Source organism: Schistocerca cancellata, chromosome 7 (genome assembly GCF_023864275.1).
Source record: "Schistocerca cancellata isolate TAMUIC-IGC-003103 chromosome 7, iqSchCanc2.1, whole genome shotgun sequence".
Lineage (NCBI taxonomy): Eukaryota > Metazoa > Arthropoda > Insecta > Orthoptera > Acrididae > Schistocerca > Schistocerca cancellata.
This window is the reverse complement of record NC_064632.1, coordinates 293,057,223-293,078,836: the sequence shown is the minus strand read 5'-3', so window position 1 is coordinate 293,078,836 and position 21,614 is coordinate 293,057,223. Positions and strand designations below refer to the sequence as shown.

At 41.5% G+C, this 21,614-nt stretch overlaps 1 protein-coding gene across 2 annotated transcripts in view; it reads right to left on the bottom strand.

Annotated features, from left to right (window-relative positions):
* Positions 1 to 21,614, bottom strand: part of LOC126092228 (transmembrane protein 62-like) — a 76,237-nt gene that overhangs the window by 17,469 nt on the left and 37,154 nt on the right. For both annotated transcript variants that reach the window (XM_049907726.1, XM_049907727.1), the window contains exons 8-10: positions 21,483 to 21,605; positions 21,299 to 21,380; positions 13,252 to 13,380 (exon numbers count right to left, since the gene is read on the bottom strand). In XM_049907726.1, coding sequence (XP_049763683.1) covers positions 13,252 to 13,380; positions 21,299 to 21,380; positions 21,483 to 21,605 — 334 coding nt within the window. The remainder of the gene's footprint in view (positions 1 to 13,251; positions 13,381 to 21,298; positions 21,381 to 21,482; positions 21,606 to 21,614) is intronic.

The following is a 21,614-nucleotide window of genomic DNA, read 5'->3' as shown; positions in this document are numbered from 1 at the left end:
CCAGTCCTCCAGCAGGTGTTGTAGACTTCCTCCAAATCGAAAAACATGATCACAGTGCATTTCTGCAGAAAATCATTCATGACATGGGTTGACAAAGTGATAAGATGGTCAACTGCAGAATGGTGCGTTCGAGATCCATGCTGCTCAGTAATCAGTAAATTGCGAGACTCGAGCCTCCAAACCAACCGAGCATGAAGCATATGTTTCATCACCTTGCAAACACAGCTGGTGAGAGACATAGGGTGAAAAGTAGAAGTAAGTTGTTTCTCCTTACCGGGTTTAGGTATGGATATGACAGTGGCTTCACACCAGTGTATGAGAATTGTGCCCTCCGGCCAGACGCAATTGTACGTATAAAGGAAAAAGTGCTTGCCCGCAAGGGAAAGGCTCTGCAATTCTGAGAAGAGAAGGGTATCGCCTGAGACTCCTCCACTTGTTTCCAATGGAGGAAGGATGGGTGATAATGGGTGGAGCTCAAAGTCTCTGCAAAATAGCAACCCAAGGTGATGGAGGTAGCAAACGACTCCACTATGACATCACCTGTTACTGTCAGGCTGGAAATTAGGGAATGGACTTTGGTCCCAGGGGCCCGTCGGAGGTTGGCCCATATAACAGAAGAAGGAGTGGAACTGTTAAAAGAAATCCAGCTAGCTTTTTTGCTATCCCGAAGAATGCACACAACAGTTTATAACAAATGCCATTGTAGGATGACAGTTACAAAAACAAAGAGCATGTCTCTATCCACCTCAGTCCACCAAGGGACCGAGATACAGGAGAGTAAAGAGGAAGTGCGAGGAGTGGAATGTTCTGCGGAGGTAAGGAAAAAAACTGTAAGATATTCTACCTGGTCATCACAAATGGAGAAATGTTGATCATTGAAGGTCGCCAGGGAGGAGTAAAGCCTCCCGTCAGCCTTAAGAAGCTGCCACCATTTGAGAGCGCATGTAGGTGGAGTAGGAGTCAGTAAATGGATAGCACACTGGAAATCATTGCTTGAGTACATTTCAGAGAGAACAGACCATTCAAGATGATGGGCAAGCTGGGCAGCTTTGAAGGAGAGGTGTGCGTGGAGTCTGAAAGGAGTGTGGATGCACCCGTGTTGAGGCAGATGAGGCTAAGTTGATTGAGGTCAGCCAAGAGGGCACCTCCGACAGGTTCTTGGACAGCCCTATTAGGGGATGGTGTGCATTAAAGTCACAGTGCAGCAGAAAGGAGTGTGATAGTTGCCTAATAAGCTGGAGGAAGTCTGGCCTGGTGACACCGAATGACGGAGGGATATAAACTCCACACAGGGAAAAGGTGAAGTGAGGAAGGAAAATGCGCACTGCAATAGCTTGAAGGCTGGTAGTCAGGGAGGTGGGTTGATTATGAAAGTCATCTAGGATGAGCAGCATGACTCCCCCATGAGATGGAATTCTGTCCTCAGGGGGGAATGTGAAAGCAGATCGGGAAGAAATGAGAGAGCTCGAAATTGTCATGAGGATGCAATTTTGTTTCCTAGACATAGAGAACAAGATGGACGCTGCAATTCCAAGAGCAGCCATAAGTCCCCTTTGTTGGATTGAAGGTTGCAAATGTTCCATTGGAGGAGAGTCACGATGAAAAATGGGGAGGAGGAAAAAAATGAAGGGGTGTAATGGAGAGGATCCTCCACTTTCTGCGCCAGCCTTTGAAGGCTCACTGTTACATGTCACAGAGGCTGGAGGATTCTGGTGCATGAGATCTACAGAGGCATCGGTTTTCTCCTTCTGTTGGTCTGTGGAGTCCAGGGCAGAAAAATGGTTGGCGGTGTGCCCTAGTGACATGGAAGTTGTCCAGGTGAGGGTATCACATAGCGACACCGTCAAAGGTGATCTCACAGTCAGCAAAGGAGATGACCATTTGGCATTGTTGGACTTCTCCGGGCCTTGGCAGAGGAAGATTCACATGTTTGTTGGCTGGAGGGACATAAGAAGTATTTACGGGAGTGTTCCTTCTGTCCTTTCCGGCCTGCTGGTTGTGTAGCAGGTGACTTCGTTTCATGAGGCGAAAGTCTGGCGGCTTGTTGGACAGATGGAGGAGGAGATGGGGGTGCTACCATGACAATAGGCAATTTTACAACTGCAGTGCTGAATTTGAAATCACATGTCTGCACGGCTATGTCCTTCATGAAGCGAGATGTAGCAAGAACAGTACTGTAAGTACCGGTTGGTAGGACACAGGGTTTCCAACTAACCAACGACCGGGTAAGACACTTTTTCCTTTACCCGGCTCTCTTGGATGCTCAATGAGATACACGGGACAATTTTGACAGGTGGCGGCATGGTCGCCAATGCAGTTGATAGAGTGGGGAGAAGGACGCGGACAATTGCCCTCGTGTGCATCCCTGCCACAGGTCACACATTTGGCTGGGTGTCGACAAGACGTTTGAGTGTGGTTGAAACAATGACACTGGTAGCAGCTCATCAGGTTTGGAATGTATGGTCGGACTGTGGTAACATCATAGACTGCTTTGATCTTGAATGGGAGCACAACTCTATCAAAGGTGAGAAAAGGAGTGCGTGTGGGCACTACGGATGCAATGGACAGCAATGACACCCTGATCATGGATCACGTTTGGATTTCTGCCTCGGTCAGACCATCAAGCAGCCTAGCGCAAATAACACCATGAGAAGAATGCAGCATTCGACGGGCCTTGACACGAACCGATAGCAATGAAGGAGCGAAGTATAAGCAGCTGTTGTGCTTGAGAATCAGAAGTAGGCTCCAAAAGCATAGTGCCAGTGTGTAAATGAGGGCAGGATTTCACAGGGCCAGCAATTGTATCAATACCTTTCTGAATAATAAGGGAAGAGCAAAGTTGACCGTACAATGGAAGAACATGTTGAACACAACATGTTTGAGTTCAGTCACTGCTTAACACAATTCACATCTCCCTACCCTCTCCACTCCCCTATACCATTATACCAGCTAGTTTGATTTACATAGATGGGGATTGTTCTTACAGCACATTCTTTGATTCTGCAATCCTCCTGGCCTGAATTTCTGCCAGCTCCTGTTCCACATCTGTCTCCCCCTGTGTACTCATGATTCTCATTCCACTTGTTTAATCTCTATATCCACAGTCTCTCTCTTTCAAGAAAATCATTCAAGCAAGTTTGTCACAAGTTCTGAATTAAGTGTACCTTTCTTGTACCCTGTTATATTCATGACAGCTCCATAGATTGCAGGACCTTTGCATACACTGCCAACTTATTATTTACTGAAGAAGAGTTGCCAGATAGGTTGAAAATATCAAAACTGAAGTCATTATTAAAAATGGCAAGTATAAGGCAGAAAAGTACTGGTTTTCTCCAAAATGGTAGAAAAATTGATGACGCACCAAATCAACAAATCCCTAAATGACCACAAGTTACTAAACAGTAATCAGCATTGCTTTCGGACACATAAAATGAAAGATAGCATAGTAGGAGTTAATTTAGATCTCTCCAAAGCATTAGATACTATCAATCATGGGAGCCTTTAAGGAGGGGGGAAAAAATTAGAAGCACTAGCAAATCAAGGATCTGTCAAAAAGTGCTTCGAATTGCACCTACCAAGCTGAATACAGATTGTAGGACAGATATCCCCTTACTACATTCACAAAATCAATTTAGTTGGAAACAGGAGCACCTCAATGCAATATTCTAGGTCCAATATTACTTCTTATCTGTAAAATGATGTACAGAGCCACACATTTTCTGGGAAATATATACATAAGCTACTATTGACTATATCTTAATTACACTGACTCCAATATTAATATTATGTAGCAGAAAGAGAGTTGACTTTTTCACTACATGCTTTGTGAGTATTAAGCAAAGTGTTTGAAGCACAAATAAGGTTTCTATTTTCTATTAAATATTTTTAGATTTCCATGAAACTTTTAGTTTCTGTATCTCAAAACTGGTTTGATGTGGCTTTTTACTATAGCTGTCCAGCCCTTCCAATTACAGAAACATTTATGCTGATATGCTGGAGCAATTCCTGGAAACACAGATTCAACAAGAAGACACTGCTGACACTGATGTGTTGCATCAAGGTGGAGCACCCTCTCATTTTTCTCTCATGTTAAGGGAGTATCTAATGGAAGATTCACAGACAGATGGACAGGCAGAGGTTTAGCAAAGACCAAGGCCATTGCATTCATCACCTGATTTAACATACTCAAATTTCTTCACTTGAGTACATAAAGGCAATGGTGTAAAAAAACAGAGGTAAGGCATTTCCTGGATCTAAGAGCTTGAATCTGGGATTCATTGTTGGCAATTTGACAAGATGTACTACAGAATTAAATCAGTTCCGCTTTTAAGTGATGGGAACAACAGTTTGAAATGAAGTTAGGCCATGCTGAATTGTGATACAAATATATACACAGTGTCAACAGACATTCATGCATATTGCATAAATGCATCAATTATTTCATAGAAATGGATCAATACTTTATGACCATCCTGTACAACAGCAGCTTCCAATGTTATGAATAATCTTTTAATTTAAGCTTGATTCAGTAATTAACAAGTAAAAGTGAGCTGCAAATGATAATCTACTTGTGTGAACTATGTTATTTGATCATATTTAAATAATTTATCCAGAACATTTCAACTACATATTTTAGAGAAAGTTTTATAAGACATACAGGCTAATATATAGTACAAACAGCGAGTGTGACAAGACTGAAACCTGACCCTTATGACAGAGTAGTATATAAAAAAGTTATAACTACATGTCATGTTTTATTTACTTTAATAATCTTGTGTAAATTTTCTCCGTTTTGTACAATATACAATTTATGGATTCTATTCAACAAGTAAATAATAATATACCTAAAGTAAAGGAGGACAAACATATACATCTAACACCAGAAACAGAAAAAGATGCTGGCATTACAAGTGTACTGCTGTACAGACCATAATACAGTGGCAGCTTCCAATATTAGGAGCCATTTTGTAATCTTAGTTGGAATCAGTAATACATAATGGTGAGCTGTAATTTCATGATTGTATTTAATAAACTCTTCTGAACTTCTTGTGTATAGAATTTAAATGAAATATTATCTTTGACCTACCCACAGATGGAAGGAAAGAAGTTTATTTTACTGCCCTTCCTGTTATGTAATTTAATTAGAGATGGTGCACAAACTTGGATGAAACATGATGAGGCACTAAATTGGAGGTTGGCTTAGAAAGAAACCATTCTAGCATTTACCTAAAAACATTTAGAACCACAGAGAATGTTAACCTGGATAGTCACATTCACATTTGAACTCTCATCCTTCCCAATACAACTCCAGACCCATAGCCATTGCATTATTTTGACTGGTCATTTGACAGTAGATGTAGTAATATTACTAGTACCAACACAATGCGAGGAATACATATGTTAATTAGTTCCAATTTGCTTTTGAATGTTTAGTCATTCATACTACACTCCTGGAAATTGAAATAAGAACACCGTGAATTCATTGTCCCAGGAAGGGGAAACTTTATTGACACATTCCTGGGGTCAGATACATCACATGATCACACTGACAGAACCACAGGCACATAGACACAGGCAACAGAGCATGCATAATGTCGGCACTAGTACAGTGTATATCCACCTTTCGCAGCAATGCAGGCTGCTATTCTCCCATGGAGACGATCGTAGAGATGCTGGATGTAGTCCTGTGTAACGGCTTGCCATGCCATTTCCACCTGGCGCCTCAGTTGGACCAGCGTTCGTGCTGGACGTGCAGACCGCGTGAGACGACGCTTCATCCAGTCCCAAACATGCTCAATGGGGGACAGATCCGGAGATCTTGCTGGCCACGGTAGTTGACTTACACCTTCTAGAGCATGTTGGGTGGCATGGGATACATGCGGACGTGCATTGTCCTGTTGGAACAGCAAGTTCCCTTGCCAGTCTAGGAATGGTAGAACGATGGGTTCGATGACGGTTTGGATGTACCGTGCACTATTCAGTGTCCCCTCGACGATCACCAGTGGTGTACGGCCAGTGTAGGAGATCGCTCCCCACACCATGATGCCGGGTGTTGGCCCTGTGTGCCTTGGTCGTATGCAGTCCTGATTGTGGCGCTCACCTGCACGGCGCCAAACACGCATACGACCATCATTGGCACCAAGGCAGAAGCGACTCTCATCGCTGAAGACGACACGTCTCCATTTGTCCCTCCATTCACGCCTGTCGCGACACCACTGGAGGCGGGCTCCACGATGTTGGGGCGTGAGCGGAAGACGGCCTAACGGTGTGCGGGACCGTAGCCCAGCTTCATGGAGACGGTTGCGAATGGTCCTCGCCGACACCCCAGGAGCAACAGTGTCCCTAATTTGCTGGGAAGTGGCAGTGCGGTCCCCTACGGCACTGCGTAGGATCCTACGGTCTTGGCGTGCATCCGTGCGTCGCTGCACGATGTACTGTGGAGACCTCACGCCCCACGTGTTGAGCAATTCGGCGGTACGTCCACCCGGCCTCCCGCATGCCCACTATACGCCCTCACTCAAAGTCCGTCAACTGCACATACGGTTCACGTCCACGCTGTCGCGGCACGCTACCAGTGTTAAAGACTGCGATGGAGCTCCGTATGCCATGGCAAACTGGCTGACACTGACGGCGGCGGTGCACAAATGCTGCGCAGCTAGCGCCATTCGACGGCCAACACCGCGGTTCCTGGTGTGTCCGCTGTGCCGTGTGTGTGTTCATTGTTTGTACAGTCCTCTCGCAGTGTCCGGAGCAAGTATGGTGGGTCTGACACACCGGTGTCAATGTGTTCTTTTTTCCATTTCCAGGAGTGTATTTTAGTGTCAGTACTTGTGGAGAAATCTTATTTCGAGACATTCTGATGTTTATTATAGGCCTGATGGAATGTGAGGTCACTATATTTGTGTCTAACTTTGAAGTAAAGGTGTCTGTGGACTTTTTCGTTTATATAGTTAGCAGAGAGAAGGTCTTTGGATTTACAGGGTAATGATATACATTCTTAAATACAAAAGTATGAGGCAGAATGGTTGACAAGTATGAGGGGTACTCAAAGTATTAATCAACAATTTGAAACAATATAGCTGCAAAATTAATTTTTTGTTTGTTTGCAGGTAAATGTCAGTAAACCAGGCACACACTGGAATCCCCATGCCACGGTACCACAGCATGAGGTAATTCGTTTTTGGCAGCAGCAGAAATCTTGTGGTTGTGTTACACAGCTAAAAAAGTTATCTAGATTGGTCTGATATAGTTTCCACATTTTCGGTATTGACAAGAAAGAATTGCCAAACAATACTCCAACTTATGAGTGGACTACACCATTTTGTTTGACTTCTTTAGTGATATTCTGTGGTACAGGAATTTCAGTTTGTTAGGACTGCAGACACATACCTGCAAACATAACTAATGTGTTGAGATGATAATTGCAACTACAAATTGTACCTACCCCTCATACTTACATTCAGGGGGTCAAATTCTTAGTACTGCCAACAGATATACCGAAAAATGCAAGAAACTTGGATGCATTTTCACTCTGCAGCAGACTGTGTGCAGATTTGAAACTTCCTGACTGATTAAAATTGTGTGCAGGGCCAGGACTCAAACTTGGGACCTCTGCCTTTGAGAGCAAGTGTTCAACTGGCTGAGCTATCCAAGCACAACTCATGACCCACACTCATAGTTTCGGTTCCACGAGTACGTCTCTCATTCCTTCCAAACTTCACGGTTATCTTGCATACCTTGCAGTCCTGTACGAAAAAAGGGAAGTTTGGAAGGTAGGAAAGGTGTACTAGTGGAAGTAAACATGTGAAGCCAGGTTACAAATTGTACTTTGATAACTCAGTTGGTTAAGCACTTGCTCACACAAAAGTCCCAAGTTCAAGTCCCAGTGCGGCACACAGTTGTAATCTGCCATGACATTAAGAAACTATCTTAGCATTCAGAACTGTTAGTTCTTTCTTTGGAGATGAAAGAGGGAGTTGTCTATGGAAGTTATGGAAGGAAGGGGAAGTCACTCAGATGCAGGCTAAGGGATCGTGATTTTTCCATTTTGGTGCTATCATCATCACAATGTTGGTTACTGTTTCTAGTATGCACCGGGTTGACCAATATGCGAAAAGTGCAAGACTTCATATTTCATACAAGCTGTGGCATATATGCACTGGTGAGCAGGAGTGTCAGAACATGTACACATATCATCCACTCTGTACTGTCACATCAAATTACTTCACACCTGCAGATAGGCAACTCAAAGAACAGACTGTCCGAATATTTTATTTATTTTGTTAGGTCCATTTTTTCACCTGTTGAACAAAGAGTGCTCTGGCTGCTCTGTAAGATTGTCTGTTGTGAATGCTTATTGCTGAATGGCATGTGTTCACAAGAATGGTGACAAACAATGATGAAATTTAAGCTTTGGGTGCAATAAATCAGTCTGTGGTAGTGCACAGAGATGATAAACACATCTTTTGTCTCAATGCTTCATATGCTGAGGTTGTGTTATCAGATTTAGTGTTTGGAGAGAACTTGGGCCACTTAATATGACACTGTACATGGAAAGCAATTGTATCAGACTGCATGGCATGTGCTTCATAAAAATGATATTTTGGACAGACATGAACTGATGTCAGATTTTTGTAATATTATCAACATTTCAGAGAAAGTTACTTCTGTAAACTTTGTCTTTGTATTCTTTCTCATTTTGTTGTGTGCTGCCCATTTACTGAAATAAATATTACATACCGAATGAAATACTGGTAAAAAGGTTCAATTTTATGGAAAGTAAACTACACTGCTACAAAGAATTAGGGGAATATGACTTTGGGCGTCTGCCATCCTACATTGAGCAATAATTGAGGACTGGATATGTTACCAACTTAGACCTTCATCTTTCACAAAGTAACTACACAATGGAACATCATTACATCCTCAATAGTTTATATAAATATGTCTGAAATGTCAGACAGGCATCGAAAACAAAGTGCAATCAGTCATACCGTCACCCTGGATGCTTTTCATTGAACTTTGAAAGCTGCAATAATGTGTATGCTGTCTGTGAGTGTTTGTCACTGCCTGACACCTACATGGCACGCTCCTTATAAGTATACAGAAGTCATCCTTTGGTCTCCATTACCATTCTTCAATGAGAGACCATGAGAGTTCTTGGAGGCTCTGTGGTGGAACAGGACGACCACAAACATGTCTGTCACACATGTGCAAAATATGCACAGCAGAGTTTAGGTAGGGACTCACCACCATGCATTCCATTACTTCAATGTCCAGGCTTCGCAAGACATCCCTGCTGGCACCCGCCACCTAGACTTTGGCATCAGAAGGAATTCAGGGCCATCATCGCATGCAGTAGCCACCACAAAGCCCACAAGGATCTGTTTGATGTACCGTCTAATGGTAAGGCGACCACAGACAACATGATCCATATGGCTGTCAACACTGGAGCCTCCCCACAATATCACAGCACCTTGGGAATATGTTGACTTCCTGGACAACATTTGGCAGTTACTGCTCACTGTGGGTTTCCGCACATGAGCATGGCCATCACTTTGCATCTGAGGATATTGGGACCTGTCTGTAAATAATATGTTTCGCTAGTGATGAAGAAGCTGGCAGGTGACATGAAAACAGCAGAACTGAAGGTGAGCTGCAAGACATTTCTGTGTCAAGCAGGATCTTAAGATACTTTTTCATAATCTGTTCATTATAGGCTGATTGGATACATCTGCTACAGTGGCCCTTCTGAGATTGCCTTTCAGTGCTCTGGTGGTATCTGTGCAATGCCAAAATGCAGAAATGGTTAGATATTGGTCTTCACATGGGATTTTAATGCATCGGCGACCTTGTCCAACTCGCACTGTGTTCTGACCTGTCTTCTGTAGCACGCCCACAGCCTATGGATGACACATAGAGAGGCATTGGCATTTGCAGCAATATGACTGATAGTCCATCTTTTTGGATCAAACAGACTGCCCTTGCAACTTACACTGCATTGAGATATTGCCTTCCATGTGTTTGGCTGAATACAATGCCCACAAACAACAACTGCTATCTGCCTACATCAATACAAGATACTAGGACACTGGTACTCACTTCCTCCCAACTGACAATGTAATGCAAAGTACAGCCAATAGATGGCAAATGATTTTAATTGTTGTCTACATTGAAAGCAGAGATCTCAAGCTCCTGCTGTACCAAAATAGATTTAACATAAAGGATGTTGCTACAAGTGTTCCCCTAATTGTTTTGAACTGTGTATCATGTGTACAGTAACACGTGTTGGAATGCATGCCTACTGAATGTGAACAGACTTTGTTTGGGAAAATTTGTGCCGACTGTTAAATGAGGTTAAGAACTGTGGAAATTGTAGTGTGTTAAGGGACTATCACTCTATTTTGTGCAAGAATTTTCATAATGCATCATCATTATTTCCAATGTTAGACTGGTTTCATTCATAGTAATATTTGCACTTTGCTGTTTCACATTTCCAAAGTTTTCAGTTTGATGAGATGGTGCATGTTATTTAATTTTTCAGTATTGACTAACTTCATTACAAGGTAGTTAGCATCTGTTGAGTGGCTTTTAACGCGTTTAGTACAGGAACTGTTCGGAATATTAACATTTATTATTACTGACATAAAATAATTACACTAGCCAACAATGTAAATGTTTCGGGCTCAAAAATAGTTAATTCTTATGTAGTTCCATCTACTGAATTAAAAAATCACCATTAGCTCTTGCTTTGGAGATAAAGTGACATTTCATTTTTATAGTCAACATTTTCAGTTTGGACGAAAATTTGTTTTCGGAGTCTAATAACAAAACACAAATGCTCTTAAGCTGTTCGTAAGTCATCAACAAAGATACTGTTGCTGTGACTGAGTTTCATATAGTTTCTGCTGCAATTAAAGCAGAATTTCTGGTCTGAGAGTGCTTTTGTAGTGGAAAATTCATAAAAATGCCACGAAAATGTGTAAATAAGGTGAATAATTTTTGTTACATTTGTGGTTAAGTAACATTTTCCTCACAGAAACACAACCTGGTGTCTCTTGTGAAGACTGCCTATCAGCATTATTTTGGTATGGAAGCAGGGGACCAGGATAAGTTTTGGGCTCCACATATATGTTGCAACACATGTTCAGTTTCACTGTGAGAATGGCTGAAAAATTGAAAACAATCTATGGCTTTTGTTGTGCCTATGGTTTGGCAGAAGCCTACAAACCATACAGCTGACTGCTGTTTCTGCTTGATTCCACCTATAAAGGCAGGATTGTCTATGAAGACAAGACGAACAGTTCAGTACTCGGATCTTCAATCTGCTAATCGACCCATTCTGCATTCAGATAGTTTACCAGTTCCTACTCCACCTGAAAATTGTGTGTTTGAAGTAGAAAATGAACACAGTGTGGAACAAGAAGAGGAGGAGGAGGAGCAGGAGGAGGAGGAGGAGGAGGAGGAGGAGGAGGAGGAAGAGGAAGAAGAAGAAGAAGAAGAAGAAGAAGAAAAACCAAACAAGCCTTCCACATCCCATGACCCTGATTTTGAGGGCAAAAATGATAAACCTCACAAACTGAGTCAAGTGGAATTGAGTGATTTCATTAGAGATCTTGATCTGTCAAAGGAGAAGGCAGAAACTCTTGGATCTTGAATACAGCAACGGAATTTTCTCGAAAGTGATTTCACAATCTCACAGTACAGAAAATGTCATATGGAACTGCTTCCCTTTTTGGAGAAGAAAAACAATCTTGTTGTTTACTGCGACATTAATGGCTTGATAAAATCTTTGAGGATGAATCATGATCTAACTGAATGGAGGCTATTCATAGAATTCTCCGAGTTTACTTTGAAAGCTGTGTTACTTCACAATGGCAACCGCCTTGCTTCTATTCCTATTGGTCATGCAGTTCACATGAAGGAGACGTATGCAAATATGACAATCCCCCTTGACTCAATCAAATATCATGAGCACAAATGGAAAATGTCTGGTGATCCAAAAGTCACTGCCATACTATTAGGAATGCACCTGCGGCACACAAAACATTGCTGCTTCTTATGTATGTGAGACAGTAGGGATAGGAAACCGCATTACATTAAGCACAATGGCCTGCAAGAAATCTTAGCCCTAGTGAGGAAATATCATTGTCGAGCCTCTTGTGGACCCAAAAGATGTTCTTCTTCCACCCCTGCATATCAAGCTGGGTTTGATAAAAAATTTTGTCAAAGGTAGAAACCAAGGAGGACAAGCCTTTAAGTACATAAGGGAGAAATTTCTGAAATTAAGGGATGCAAAAGTTAAGAAAGGTATTTTTATCGGGCCACAAATTCGAGAACTTGTAAAGGATCCTGCATTGGATCAAGTTTTGGAGGGGAAAGAAAAGGAAGCTTGGGAAGCCTTCAAGGGAGTTGGTTCAAATAGCTCTGAGCACTATGGAACTTAACATCTGAGGTCATTAGTTTCAAGGGAGTTGTTCATGGGTTTTTAGGCAACAAAAGAGATGATAACTACACTCATATGGTGACAATGCCCCTGCAAAAATACCACAACCTTGGATGCAACATGTCCCTTAAAATCCATTTTCTCCACTTTCACCTAAACTTTTTTCCTTCTTGTAGTGGAGCTGTCAGTGATGAAGATGAACATGGAGAAAGATTCCATCAGGGCATTTCTGTTATGGAAGAAAGATATCAGGGCCACTGCAACGAAGCAATGCTTGTGGATTACTGTTGGTCTTTCTGTAGGGATGCTCCAGGATTCCGTTACAAGAGGCAAGCTAAAAGATAATGATCTCATTCAGCCACTACACGATTCTCTTCAGACCCAACTGTCTGTGAGGTATTCTACCAGCAATTTAGAACTCTTAAAATGTAACTACCATTAAAAAAATCAAATACTTTCAAAGTTGTTACCATTTGTAATTAAAATCTATCTTTTTCTCTTCATCCATTAATATTAAATACTTCTGCCTAATGTGTAACACAGAAACTAGAGCTAAGGAAAATTTTTCATTGTCATATTCATTTTTCTCAACCCAAAATTAGTAGGAATTGACTCATGAAGTGCAGGAAACATTCAAATTTTTTTTTTTTTTTTTTTTTTTTTTTGTTGGGCAGTGTCATCATCATTAAATAATTATGCTGTACCACTACAATGTACAGCAATAATATTGTCTATTATATTTAGAGGCAAAAAAATCTCATGAATCTATTGGCTTTTCCTACTTCAAGAAAAATACAAGGACTTACCAACAGTTAAGTACAGAGGATAAATCACCAAAGGATAGAATATTCGGTCTACAGTCGATAAAACCCATAACTTCTGTACCCATATACGCAAACACCATGCATTCCATGTGGGTTTACGCATTCTGCGAGCTGGAAAAGGTAAGCGCACCATAAATACAGTTTGTGCTAATATTAAACAAAACACTTGAAATGTTAAAGGGTATCAAGATCATCAATATTTTCACAGAAATTCCAGCCCTATAAACAAAATAATCATGAAGAAAGCAAAATATGAGGACTAAATAAACAAAAAGATTTACTCACTTGTTAAAACTATTACCATGGTACCAGCTCATGGAGAAGAAGCTGATACAATACTACATAAGGTCAAGAAGTATAGATTTTTTCCACTGTATAAAGTAACAATACCAAGGATCATGGATTATGGGGTTTTAAGGGGAGTATAATAATAAGCACATTGCGTAAAATTATACAATCTACTCTGGCATTATCATCTTGGACTTTGGGGAGTGACTGGACATCTGCGAAGATCACTGCATAGCAGTGTAGGTGTAGTGCTTCCAACAAGATATGGGCAACTGTCATGATGTCACAGGATGTATCCGTGAATCAGATTGGTGTGACCGATACAGAGGCAGAAGCTGATTGTGGATTCACTTTGAGACACTCTAAGGGAAGACTGCCACGCAGTTGTAGACTCTTTTATAGTCCATAACTTATTGATTGCACAACAACACTCAGGTTTGATCTTTAGCTAATGGCAAGGTATTCGAAATGAGACACGAATAATGGAACTGTATAGGCCACAGTCAGACTGGATTGTAACAATAGCAATGAAATCACTAATGACAAATAGTAGAATATCAGATTCAGTGTTAAACTGCAACATTTAACTTTTCAATACAATAATAGAACAGGGTACAAGGGAAATGAAATATAAGAAAGACTAAAAAGAATGAAAGGGAAACCAGCAACATGCATAAAATAAAACAAAAAAGACTTATTGAGTAAATAAGAGAAGGTGATGAAATGTAAAATAGAAAAATAGCAAAAGATATTACAAGAAAATAATTGATTTGAGTATGTGCAACAAGAACTGAGGTTGTGAATGCAGGAAAGAAATATCCCATCCTATGCAGATTAGTTTGTATTGCCCTTCCTTTATTAGGAAGTTATCTATTTCCTTTCTGTTTTATTTTATATTTCTGTGCTATACATTATTGGTGTGTTTCTGATGTCTGGACAGCAGTACCTTAAAACTACAGTTTTATCCTGTAAATACTCTGCAATAAAATCTTCTTGATGATTACACGTTTATGGAACTAAACAATGGTGTCCCTCCATATCATGAGAGAAACATGTCAAAAGGTAAAAAGTGAAAACGATGGGGACTAGGCTGCTCAAACTATATAAGCAAGTCAAAGAATTTAAAAAGGCATAACAGCAGTTGTACCACAACAGGTAAAAGAAAAGAGAGAAACAGTCAGCATCTTGCACAAAAGTGGCTAAAAGCACAACACAGTGAGAGGAGAAGACAGGAGTCTGTTGTTGCTTGGTGGATACCTGCCACAGAGGAAGACTCTTGCCCCTCAACCACCCCTAATACTGGAAGGGGAAGAGTATTATAAGTTACGAGTAAAATACGCTCTTCCTCAGGAAATGCTACACTTTGGTAGTGGCTGTCATGTCATCAGCAAGCATCTGAGGTAGTGAGGTAGGGAAGCTGAGTGTGTGCTGCAGATAAACCAGGAGGGGGTACTTGATAAGAACACATGCTACCGTCAGTAGACTATTGTAGCTGAGTGAGGAGGATCCTCCCGACGAAGAAGAAATTCGTGGGCGAGTCTCGTGTGGCCGATGCGTAGTCAGCATAACACAATGGCATCTTTCCGAGAGGACTTCAAAGATGTATGCCACACCTTAGTGGGCCCTTTAATCACTCTCAACTTGTTTTGGGTCATAGTAGCCTGCCATTACAATTCCCAGAGCCTCAAAATATTGTGTTGGAGTTGTAATCTTAAGTCTGGGCCCGGTATTCCCACATCAAGTTGGTCTCCTGTAGTTGCACCTTTACCTAGACAGTCGGTGAGTTCATTTCCTGGAATGCCTACGTGGCTCTGTGTCAGATGGAGCTCACTGTCTTCCCAGAGCTGTAGAGGTCAGCAAGGTCCTAGATTTTTGCAGCCAAAAGGTTTTTGGGATAGCACAGGGTCATACCCTTTAAGCAACTCACTGAATCACTACAGATCAGAAAGTTCGTCTTGGCCTGGGATTTGACGTACCATGAAGCCTGAGAGATGGCCACCAATTCTGCAATGTATACATTGCAGGCAGCTGACTGAGAGTGCTTCTCATGTCCCCTTGCACATACAAAAGTGTAACAGACCCCGATGTTGACTTTCAATCCATCTGTGTAGATGCATACCAAATTAGAATAACTGTGGAGGATTGAAAGAAATAGGTGTCAGAGAGGGTCCAAAAGAGGTCCATCCAGCGCACAGGGGAAGTTGAGAGGGAGCTCTAGGAATACAGACTAATGGAGGCTGTTAGAGGTCTTTCAGTATAAAATAGAGTTGGATCCCATCTGGTCTTCCCAGTTTTGGGCAATGTGCAACAGTCTGAACTGCTGGTTGTGTTGAATGACATGGGCGGGTAGGCATTTGATAGACTGTGACTGCATAAATTGCCAGGAGCTGCTGTTGTCTGACCCGCAGCGGTGGGACACCGGCTTCTGCCTGACTACATCTTCAGACCACCATGGTACTGGCGGTTATTGGAATGAGCCAAAGGAGTAGGATATCGTCGCTGCTGCAGCAGCATGAGTAATAGTATCAATAGTATCCTGTATCAATTTGTCGATATCTGTCACACGATGGGCTGCAAAAGTGGCTGCAGAGGAGAAAGCCTGCCAATCAGCTTTCCGAAGCGACCAACATGGAGCATGTTCTAGATACTTGTGAGTGTAGAGGGAGAGAACGATAGGAAAATAGTCACTGTCACAAAGATCCCCATGGGTATGCCACTGAATCAGGGGTAAGATACTCGGGTTGCAAACTGTGAGATCAATAGTTGAAAATATTCCGTGGGCCACACTGAAATGTGTGGCAGCTCAAGTGTTGATCAGGCAGACATCCAATTCTGAAAGGTGTTCTAGTACTTGGCCTCTGTGAGATATAGCGTTGCTGCCCCACAAAGGATAATAGGAATTAAAGTCCACCAATAAGAGGAAGGAGGCAGGGAGCCACTAACTCTAACAGCTCATAATAATCTACTTTGGGGCTAGATAAACATTACACATTGTCATCTGAACTGATAGTTAGGTCACGTCTTCTAGTACAGTGGTTAAGGGGCACCTGCTCACTGAAAATATCAGAGCTTATGAAGGTACAGACCCCACTGGACACTCTCTCAACATTAACATGATTGGTACAGTAGTGGTGGTAGTTTTTCAGAGCAGGGAGGTGTGTTGCCATAAATCATGTTTCCTGAGGCGCTATGCCAATTACGGAATAAGCAACCATTAGATGATTGAGGTCATTCAAATGTCGATAGTAGCCGTTACAATTCCATTGAAGGAGCATTGGTGTAAGGTCTGAGAAATTGGCAAATGCAAAATGCGGGTGAGATTACTTTGCTCCGTGGTCCAGGATTTCTGGCCACACCAATGGTGTGGGAACCACCAGTGTTATAGGTGTAGGGGATGAAGGAGCTGATACTACCTCCCCCAACTTGAGGACAGGCCCTGGAACACAACCAGGACGTGGAGGTGTCTTGCGAGATGTTGGTATTGCATGAGGTGTGGACTGTGACATGACAGTCGCAAAATTAGAGACCATAATAGTTGGAAGAATTCTTTCAAACTTTTTCCTTGTTTCTTGGTAAGACAGGCGGTCAAGAATCTTATACTCTTAATTTTTTTTTCCCTCCTGAACATTGAGCATCATGGTGAATGAGGATGGTGCGGTTCTTGACAGTTGACACACTGAGGGGATGGATCACAAGGGCTGCCCTCTCAGGATGCCCGTCCACATGCCCTACAGATAGCCTCATTAGGAAAGTGGCAGGAAATGTTTCCAAATCTTTGGCACCTGAAACATCTCATTGGAGGAGGAAAGTAAGGCCTGAGGCCACACCTATAAATCATGCCCTTAACATTCTCAGGCAAAATCTTACCATCAAAGGCTAGGATAAAAGCTCCAATGTCCACTCTATTATCCTTGGGTACCTTCTGGATGTGGCAAACGAAATGGACTCCACATCACACCAGATTAGTATTCACCTCTTCATCAGTTTGAAGTGTTGGGTTGCAATAGAATTCTATCGAGCTTGTTATGAGGAGAAATTGTAACTGACATATCACCTAACTTGACATAAGCCTGAAGTGCCCACGATTGGTCAGTCGGTGTGTGATGATTTGATCAGCAAAGGTCAATTTCTCATCTTCCCTATTACCACAACCTCCCCGAATTGATCTTCAATATTTTCAACAAAAAACATATGCTGCATTGAAGCTAAAGAGCCACTGTCAGTACAAGAACAAGAACTTGACAAACTGGCTACTTTCATTTCTCCTTGCCTGGTTCTCATCTTGAGGCATGGTTAATGATGGAAACGCTGTAGGATTGTAAACTTGTGTATTAAAATCACTGTTCGTGACTGCTGAGATGGCCATGTTGGTACAGCTACCATTAAACTTGATCCGTTATATTGCAGATGATCCACCCCGATTCCACACACTCTGATTGGAGGCTCTCCCTGTGCCCCTCGCCCTGAAGTCAACAGGCACCTACTCCTTGGCTGACATGGGGAGGTCACAACTTAGGCTTTGGCAGTGCAATCCCTGCACTGTCAGGGGGCTACCACCGAGAGGGAACACGAAAACATCCACCACGACAGACTGGCTACCATGCTGGATTTTGGATGCAGAGGTAGATCCACTTCACTGGTAGCTGCAATAGGTAACAGCACACATGGACAGGTAGTCCACCATAGTAAGGTGTCCTTCTCCAGACCGCCCACACTTCGGTAAAATTTGGAAAGTGGAGATCAGAGCCAAAAAGGGGACCAGAATTTAAAAAGTCAAAAAAAGGGAGGAAAAAAGTGTTACAAAGAAGAAAGTCCAAAAGCAGTCACAAGACCAAGGTAAAAACATGACCCAATAGAAGACTCCTATTAGCTGCCTCTTACTACAGGCAAGGAAGGCCCCGACACTGCAGGGGATAATAAAATTTTCTTATCTTTATTATTTTCTCTTTCTTATAATTTAAGTTCATGAGTTACTTGCTCATTTTTCTTTATTTTCATAACTATCTTATCTCATTTATTACTTTACGACCTAGAAATAAAACATAATACAAAGTGTGTGTATTTTTTGATACTTATGTTGAATGAGGCTGATTTCCACTATTAGTAAATATGACTACTTTTATTAATCACTCATGTTCACAAAAATGCACTAATAAAACAGCATTCACAACAGAAACTATTTATTTCCAGGTGGGAGATGATTTAAAGGAATAAAAACTTACAGATATAGCAAACTTTACACCTTGCAATTTATAAATGTTGAAAAGGGAAGAAGCTTTTAGGTGCATACGGCTGTTGGATAATCAATTAATTTAAAACTTTCTCAAGACTTGTGTTTTATGGAACACTGCAGATGAGAGGGAAATCAATAGATGCTACAAATAATTAGATTTGGCAAGGAGGGTGAGATGTAATTGATGTGAAATAATGCAAATAATGAAATCTTTGATACTAAAGTAATGTTTAGAGTGAGTGAGTGAGTGAGGTTGTGCGTGTGTGTGTGTGTGTGTGTGTGTGTGTGTGTGTGTGTGTGTGTGTGTGTGTGATTTAAACATTTCTTTTGTTTATGGTGTGAACCAAAGAAATTAAATTATATAATTAGATAATAATTACCAGATAATTCACATGTATGTCTGGTTTGGGATCTGAAAAAATATTTTTTATTATGCAGAAATCGCACATGCACAATGATTTGCAGATAGATGGTGCCCCTATGCCAAATATTGCAGAGCAGCTATCTTGCAAATGCACTGTATGCTGTGTTTGCTAATAGTGCAGCCAGACGTTACTCACCAAAGACCGTACGAGACTAATGTTATGACGGGTCTGTCATCGAAGAATTAATCATTAATTTTCACATCATGATTTAATAGCAGCCAATGCTGGGTTTCAGGCCAATTCCTTGTCAACGTGGGGGCAGCATATATAGGCCAGGCATGTCTCACAGTACAAGAACACTGCGATGAACATCAGTGTCATACATGTCTTCATCAACCAGAAAAGTCAGCAATTGTGGAACACTGTCTGAATACAGGACTTAACTTGATTTATGAAAAGATGGAAGTTTTATCCGCAGCATTGCATCATTAAGGAAGCAATACATATCGTACAGCCAATAATCTCATCAACAGGGATGTGTGATTTCAACTGAGCACAGCCTGGAACCCTGCATTGGCTGCTATAAAATCACAATGCGAAAATCGAGATTCTTCGATAACAGACCCCTTCATAACACTGGTCTAGTACGGTCTTTGGTCAGTAACATCTGGCTGCAATGTTTGCAAACACAGCAGACAGTGCACGCACAAGAGAGCTGCTCTGCAATTTTTGGCAGAGGGCAGTTACATATGGCACCATCTATCTGCAAATCATTGCACATGCACCATTTTCACACCTGCACATTCTTCACTCACATGTTCTAGAGACAGGGCGTCGACGTGCAGATACCGTCTGTCGTACCTAGCCACCAGCAAGGTTGAACCACCTGAAGATGTCAGACAGTTGCTCCGAGGAAATATTGTGGAATTTGCAAAACATGATCTGGCGGCAAACCCGTGAAGACTATTTACAACAATGACATGATTCGCTAATGACATTACTATCCTCAGTGAAAGTGAGGAAGAATTACAGGATCTGTTAAATGGGATGAACAGTGTAATGAGCACACACTATGGACTGAGAGTATATGGCAGTCAATCATGTGTGGGATAACTTGAAAAGAGGAAAATCATAGCGTTTGACATGTGTTGCTATAGAAGGACACTGAAAATTAGGCAGACAGATAAGATCAGAAATTAGGAGTTTGTTGCAGAATCACGAGGAGATGAAGATAGGAAAGCACTGCAAAAAAGGTACAGGGCATGTGTTAAGACACTGAGGAATAACCTCAATGGTACTACAGAGAGCTGTGTAGGGTGAAAGCCTTAGGGAAAGACAGAGTCTGGCGTGTATCCAACAAATAACTGAGGACTCTGGGTGTAAGAGTTCCTGTGAGATGAAGAAGTTGGAAAAAAATTAAAAAATGAGGATGATGGACATAACCTTAATTCCTCTCCTGCACAATTTCATCAGAAAGAATCCCTGAAAGGCTTTCAAGAAACAAAGTTCTTTAACTTACATAATTTTGCAGACTTAATTCCTGTGTAGTCCTCATTTTCTGTAAGTAGAAACACACAATAGTCATACATCTCAACAGCAATAGCAATAGCAGTAGCATACTTTTTTGGCAAAACACCTTGGAAAAGGCTCTTGCTTTGATATCAACATGATTTATGGTGTTCTAATGCTTTTCGATCATGAGGTGTTTTTCTTGGTAATGCACATCCAGTTTACATAAGATATACAGCTCATTTCAGTATTACCTTCTAGTTTGGAATGGACTCATTTTAATTATCAGAAGTACATTTAAAATGTTGTTTCCATCAGAATCACACTTTTAGTTAATATTTTCATTACATAGACCCATTATTCACTAGATCATGGCATGTTACTGAATGACAATCCTTGCTGTCATAAGGATTCCCCCCCCCCCCCCCCCCCCACACAAAAAAGAAATCGCTCTAATCACGGACCTTTCTATGTCCCTTATCTTGAGAATAATGACCCAATAAAATGTGGGAGCTCATGTTATTGCATCCTGTTTCTTTCATGGAACCTCACATTGAATTTTCATCTATACCATCAGTTCTAATACAGCACTGATATTCAACTAATAAATAAAAATTTAAATAAAGAAACTCACCTTTGACTAGAACATGTAAGATTTTCACAGCGCAGAGGGGAACAATACAAATCACTAGGCTGACTCCAAACAAGAACTGAAACTGAAGCAAAATCAAAACTCTGTTATCTTGTAATCTCATATTCAATGAATTTTAAATTGCTTGTATCAACAATGCAACTATGCACTATGAAGTCAGTCTTACCACAACACTGACATTGCACATTAATGCTATTCTGGGAAGAAGTCTGAAACTGATGCGGGACCCGTCGAATGAGAATGGCTGAGTTATCACTTTCTCTCTTCCTTCTGTGTCTCTAACGAAGACCTGGAGCAG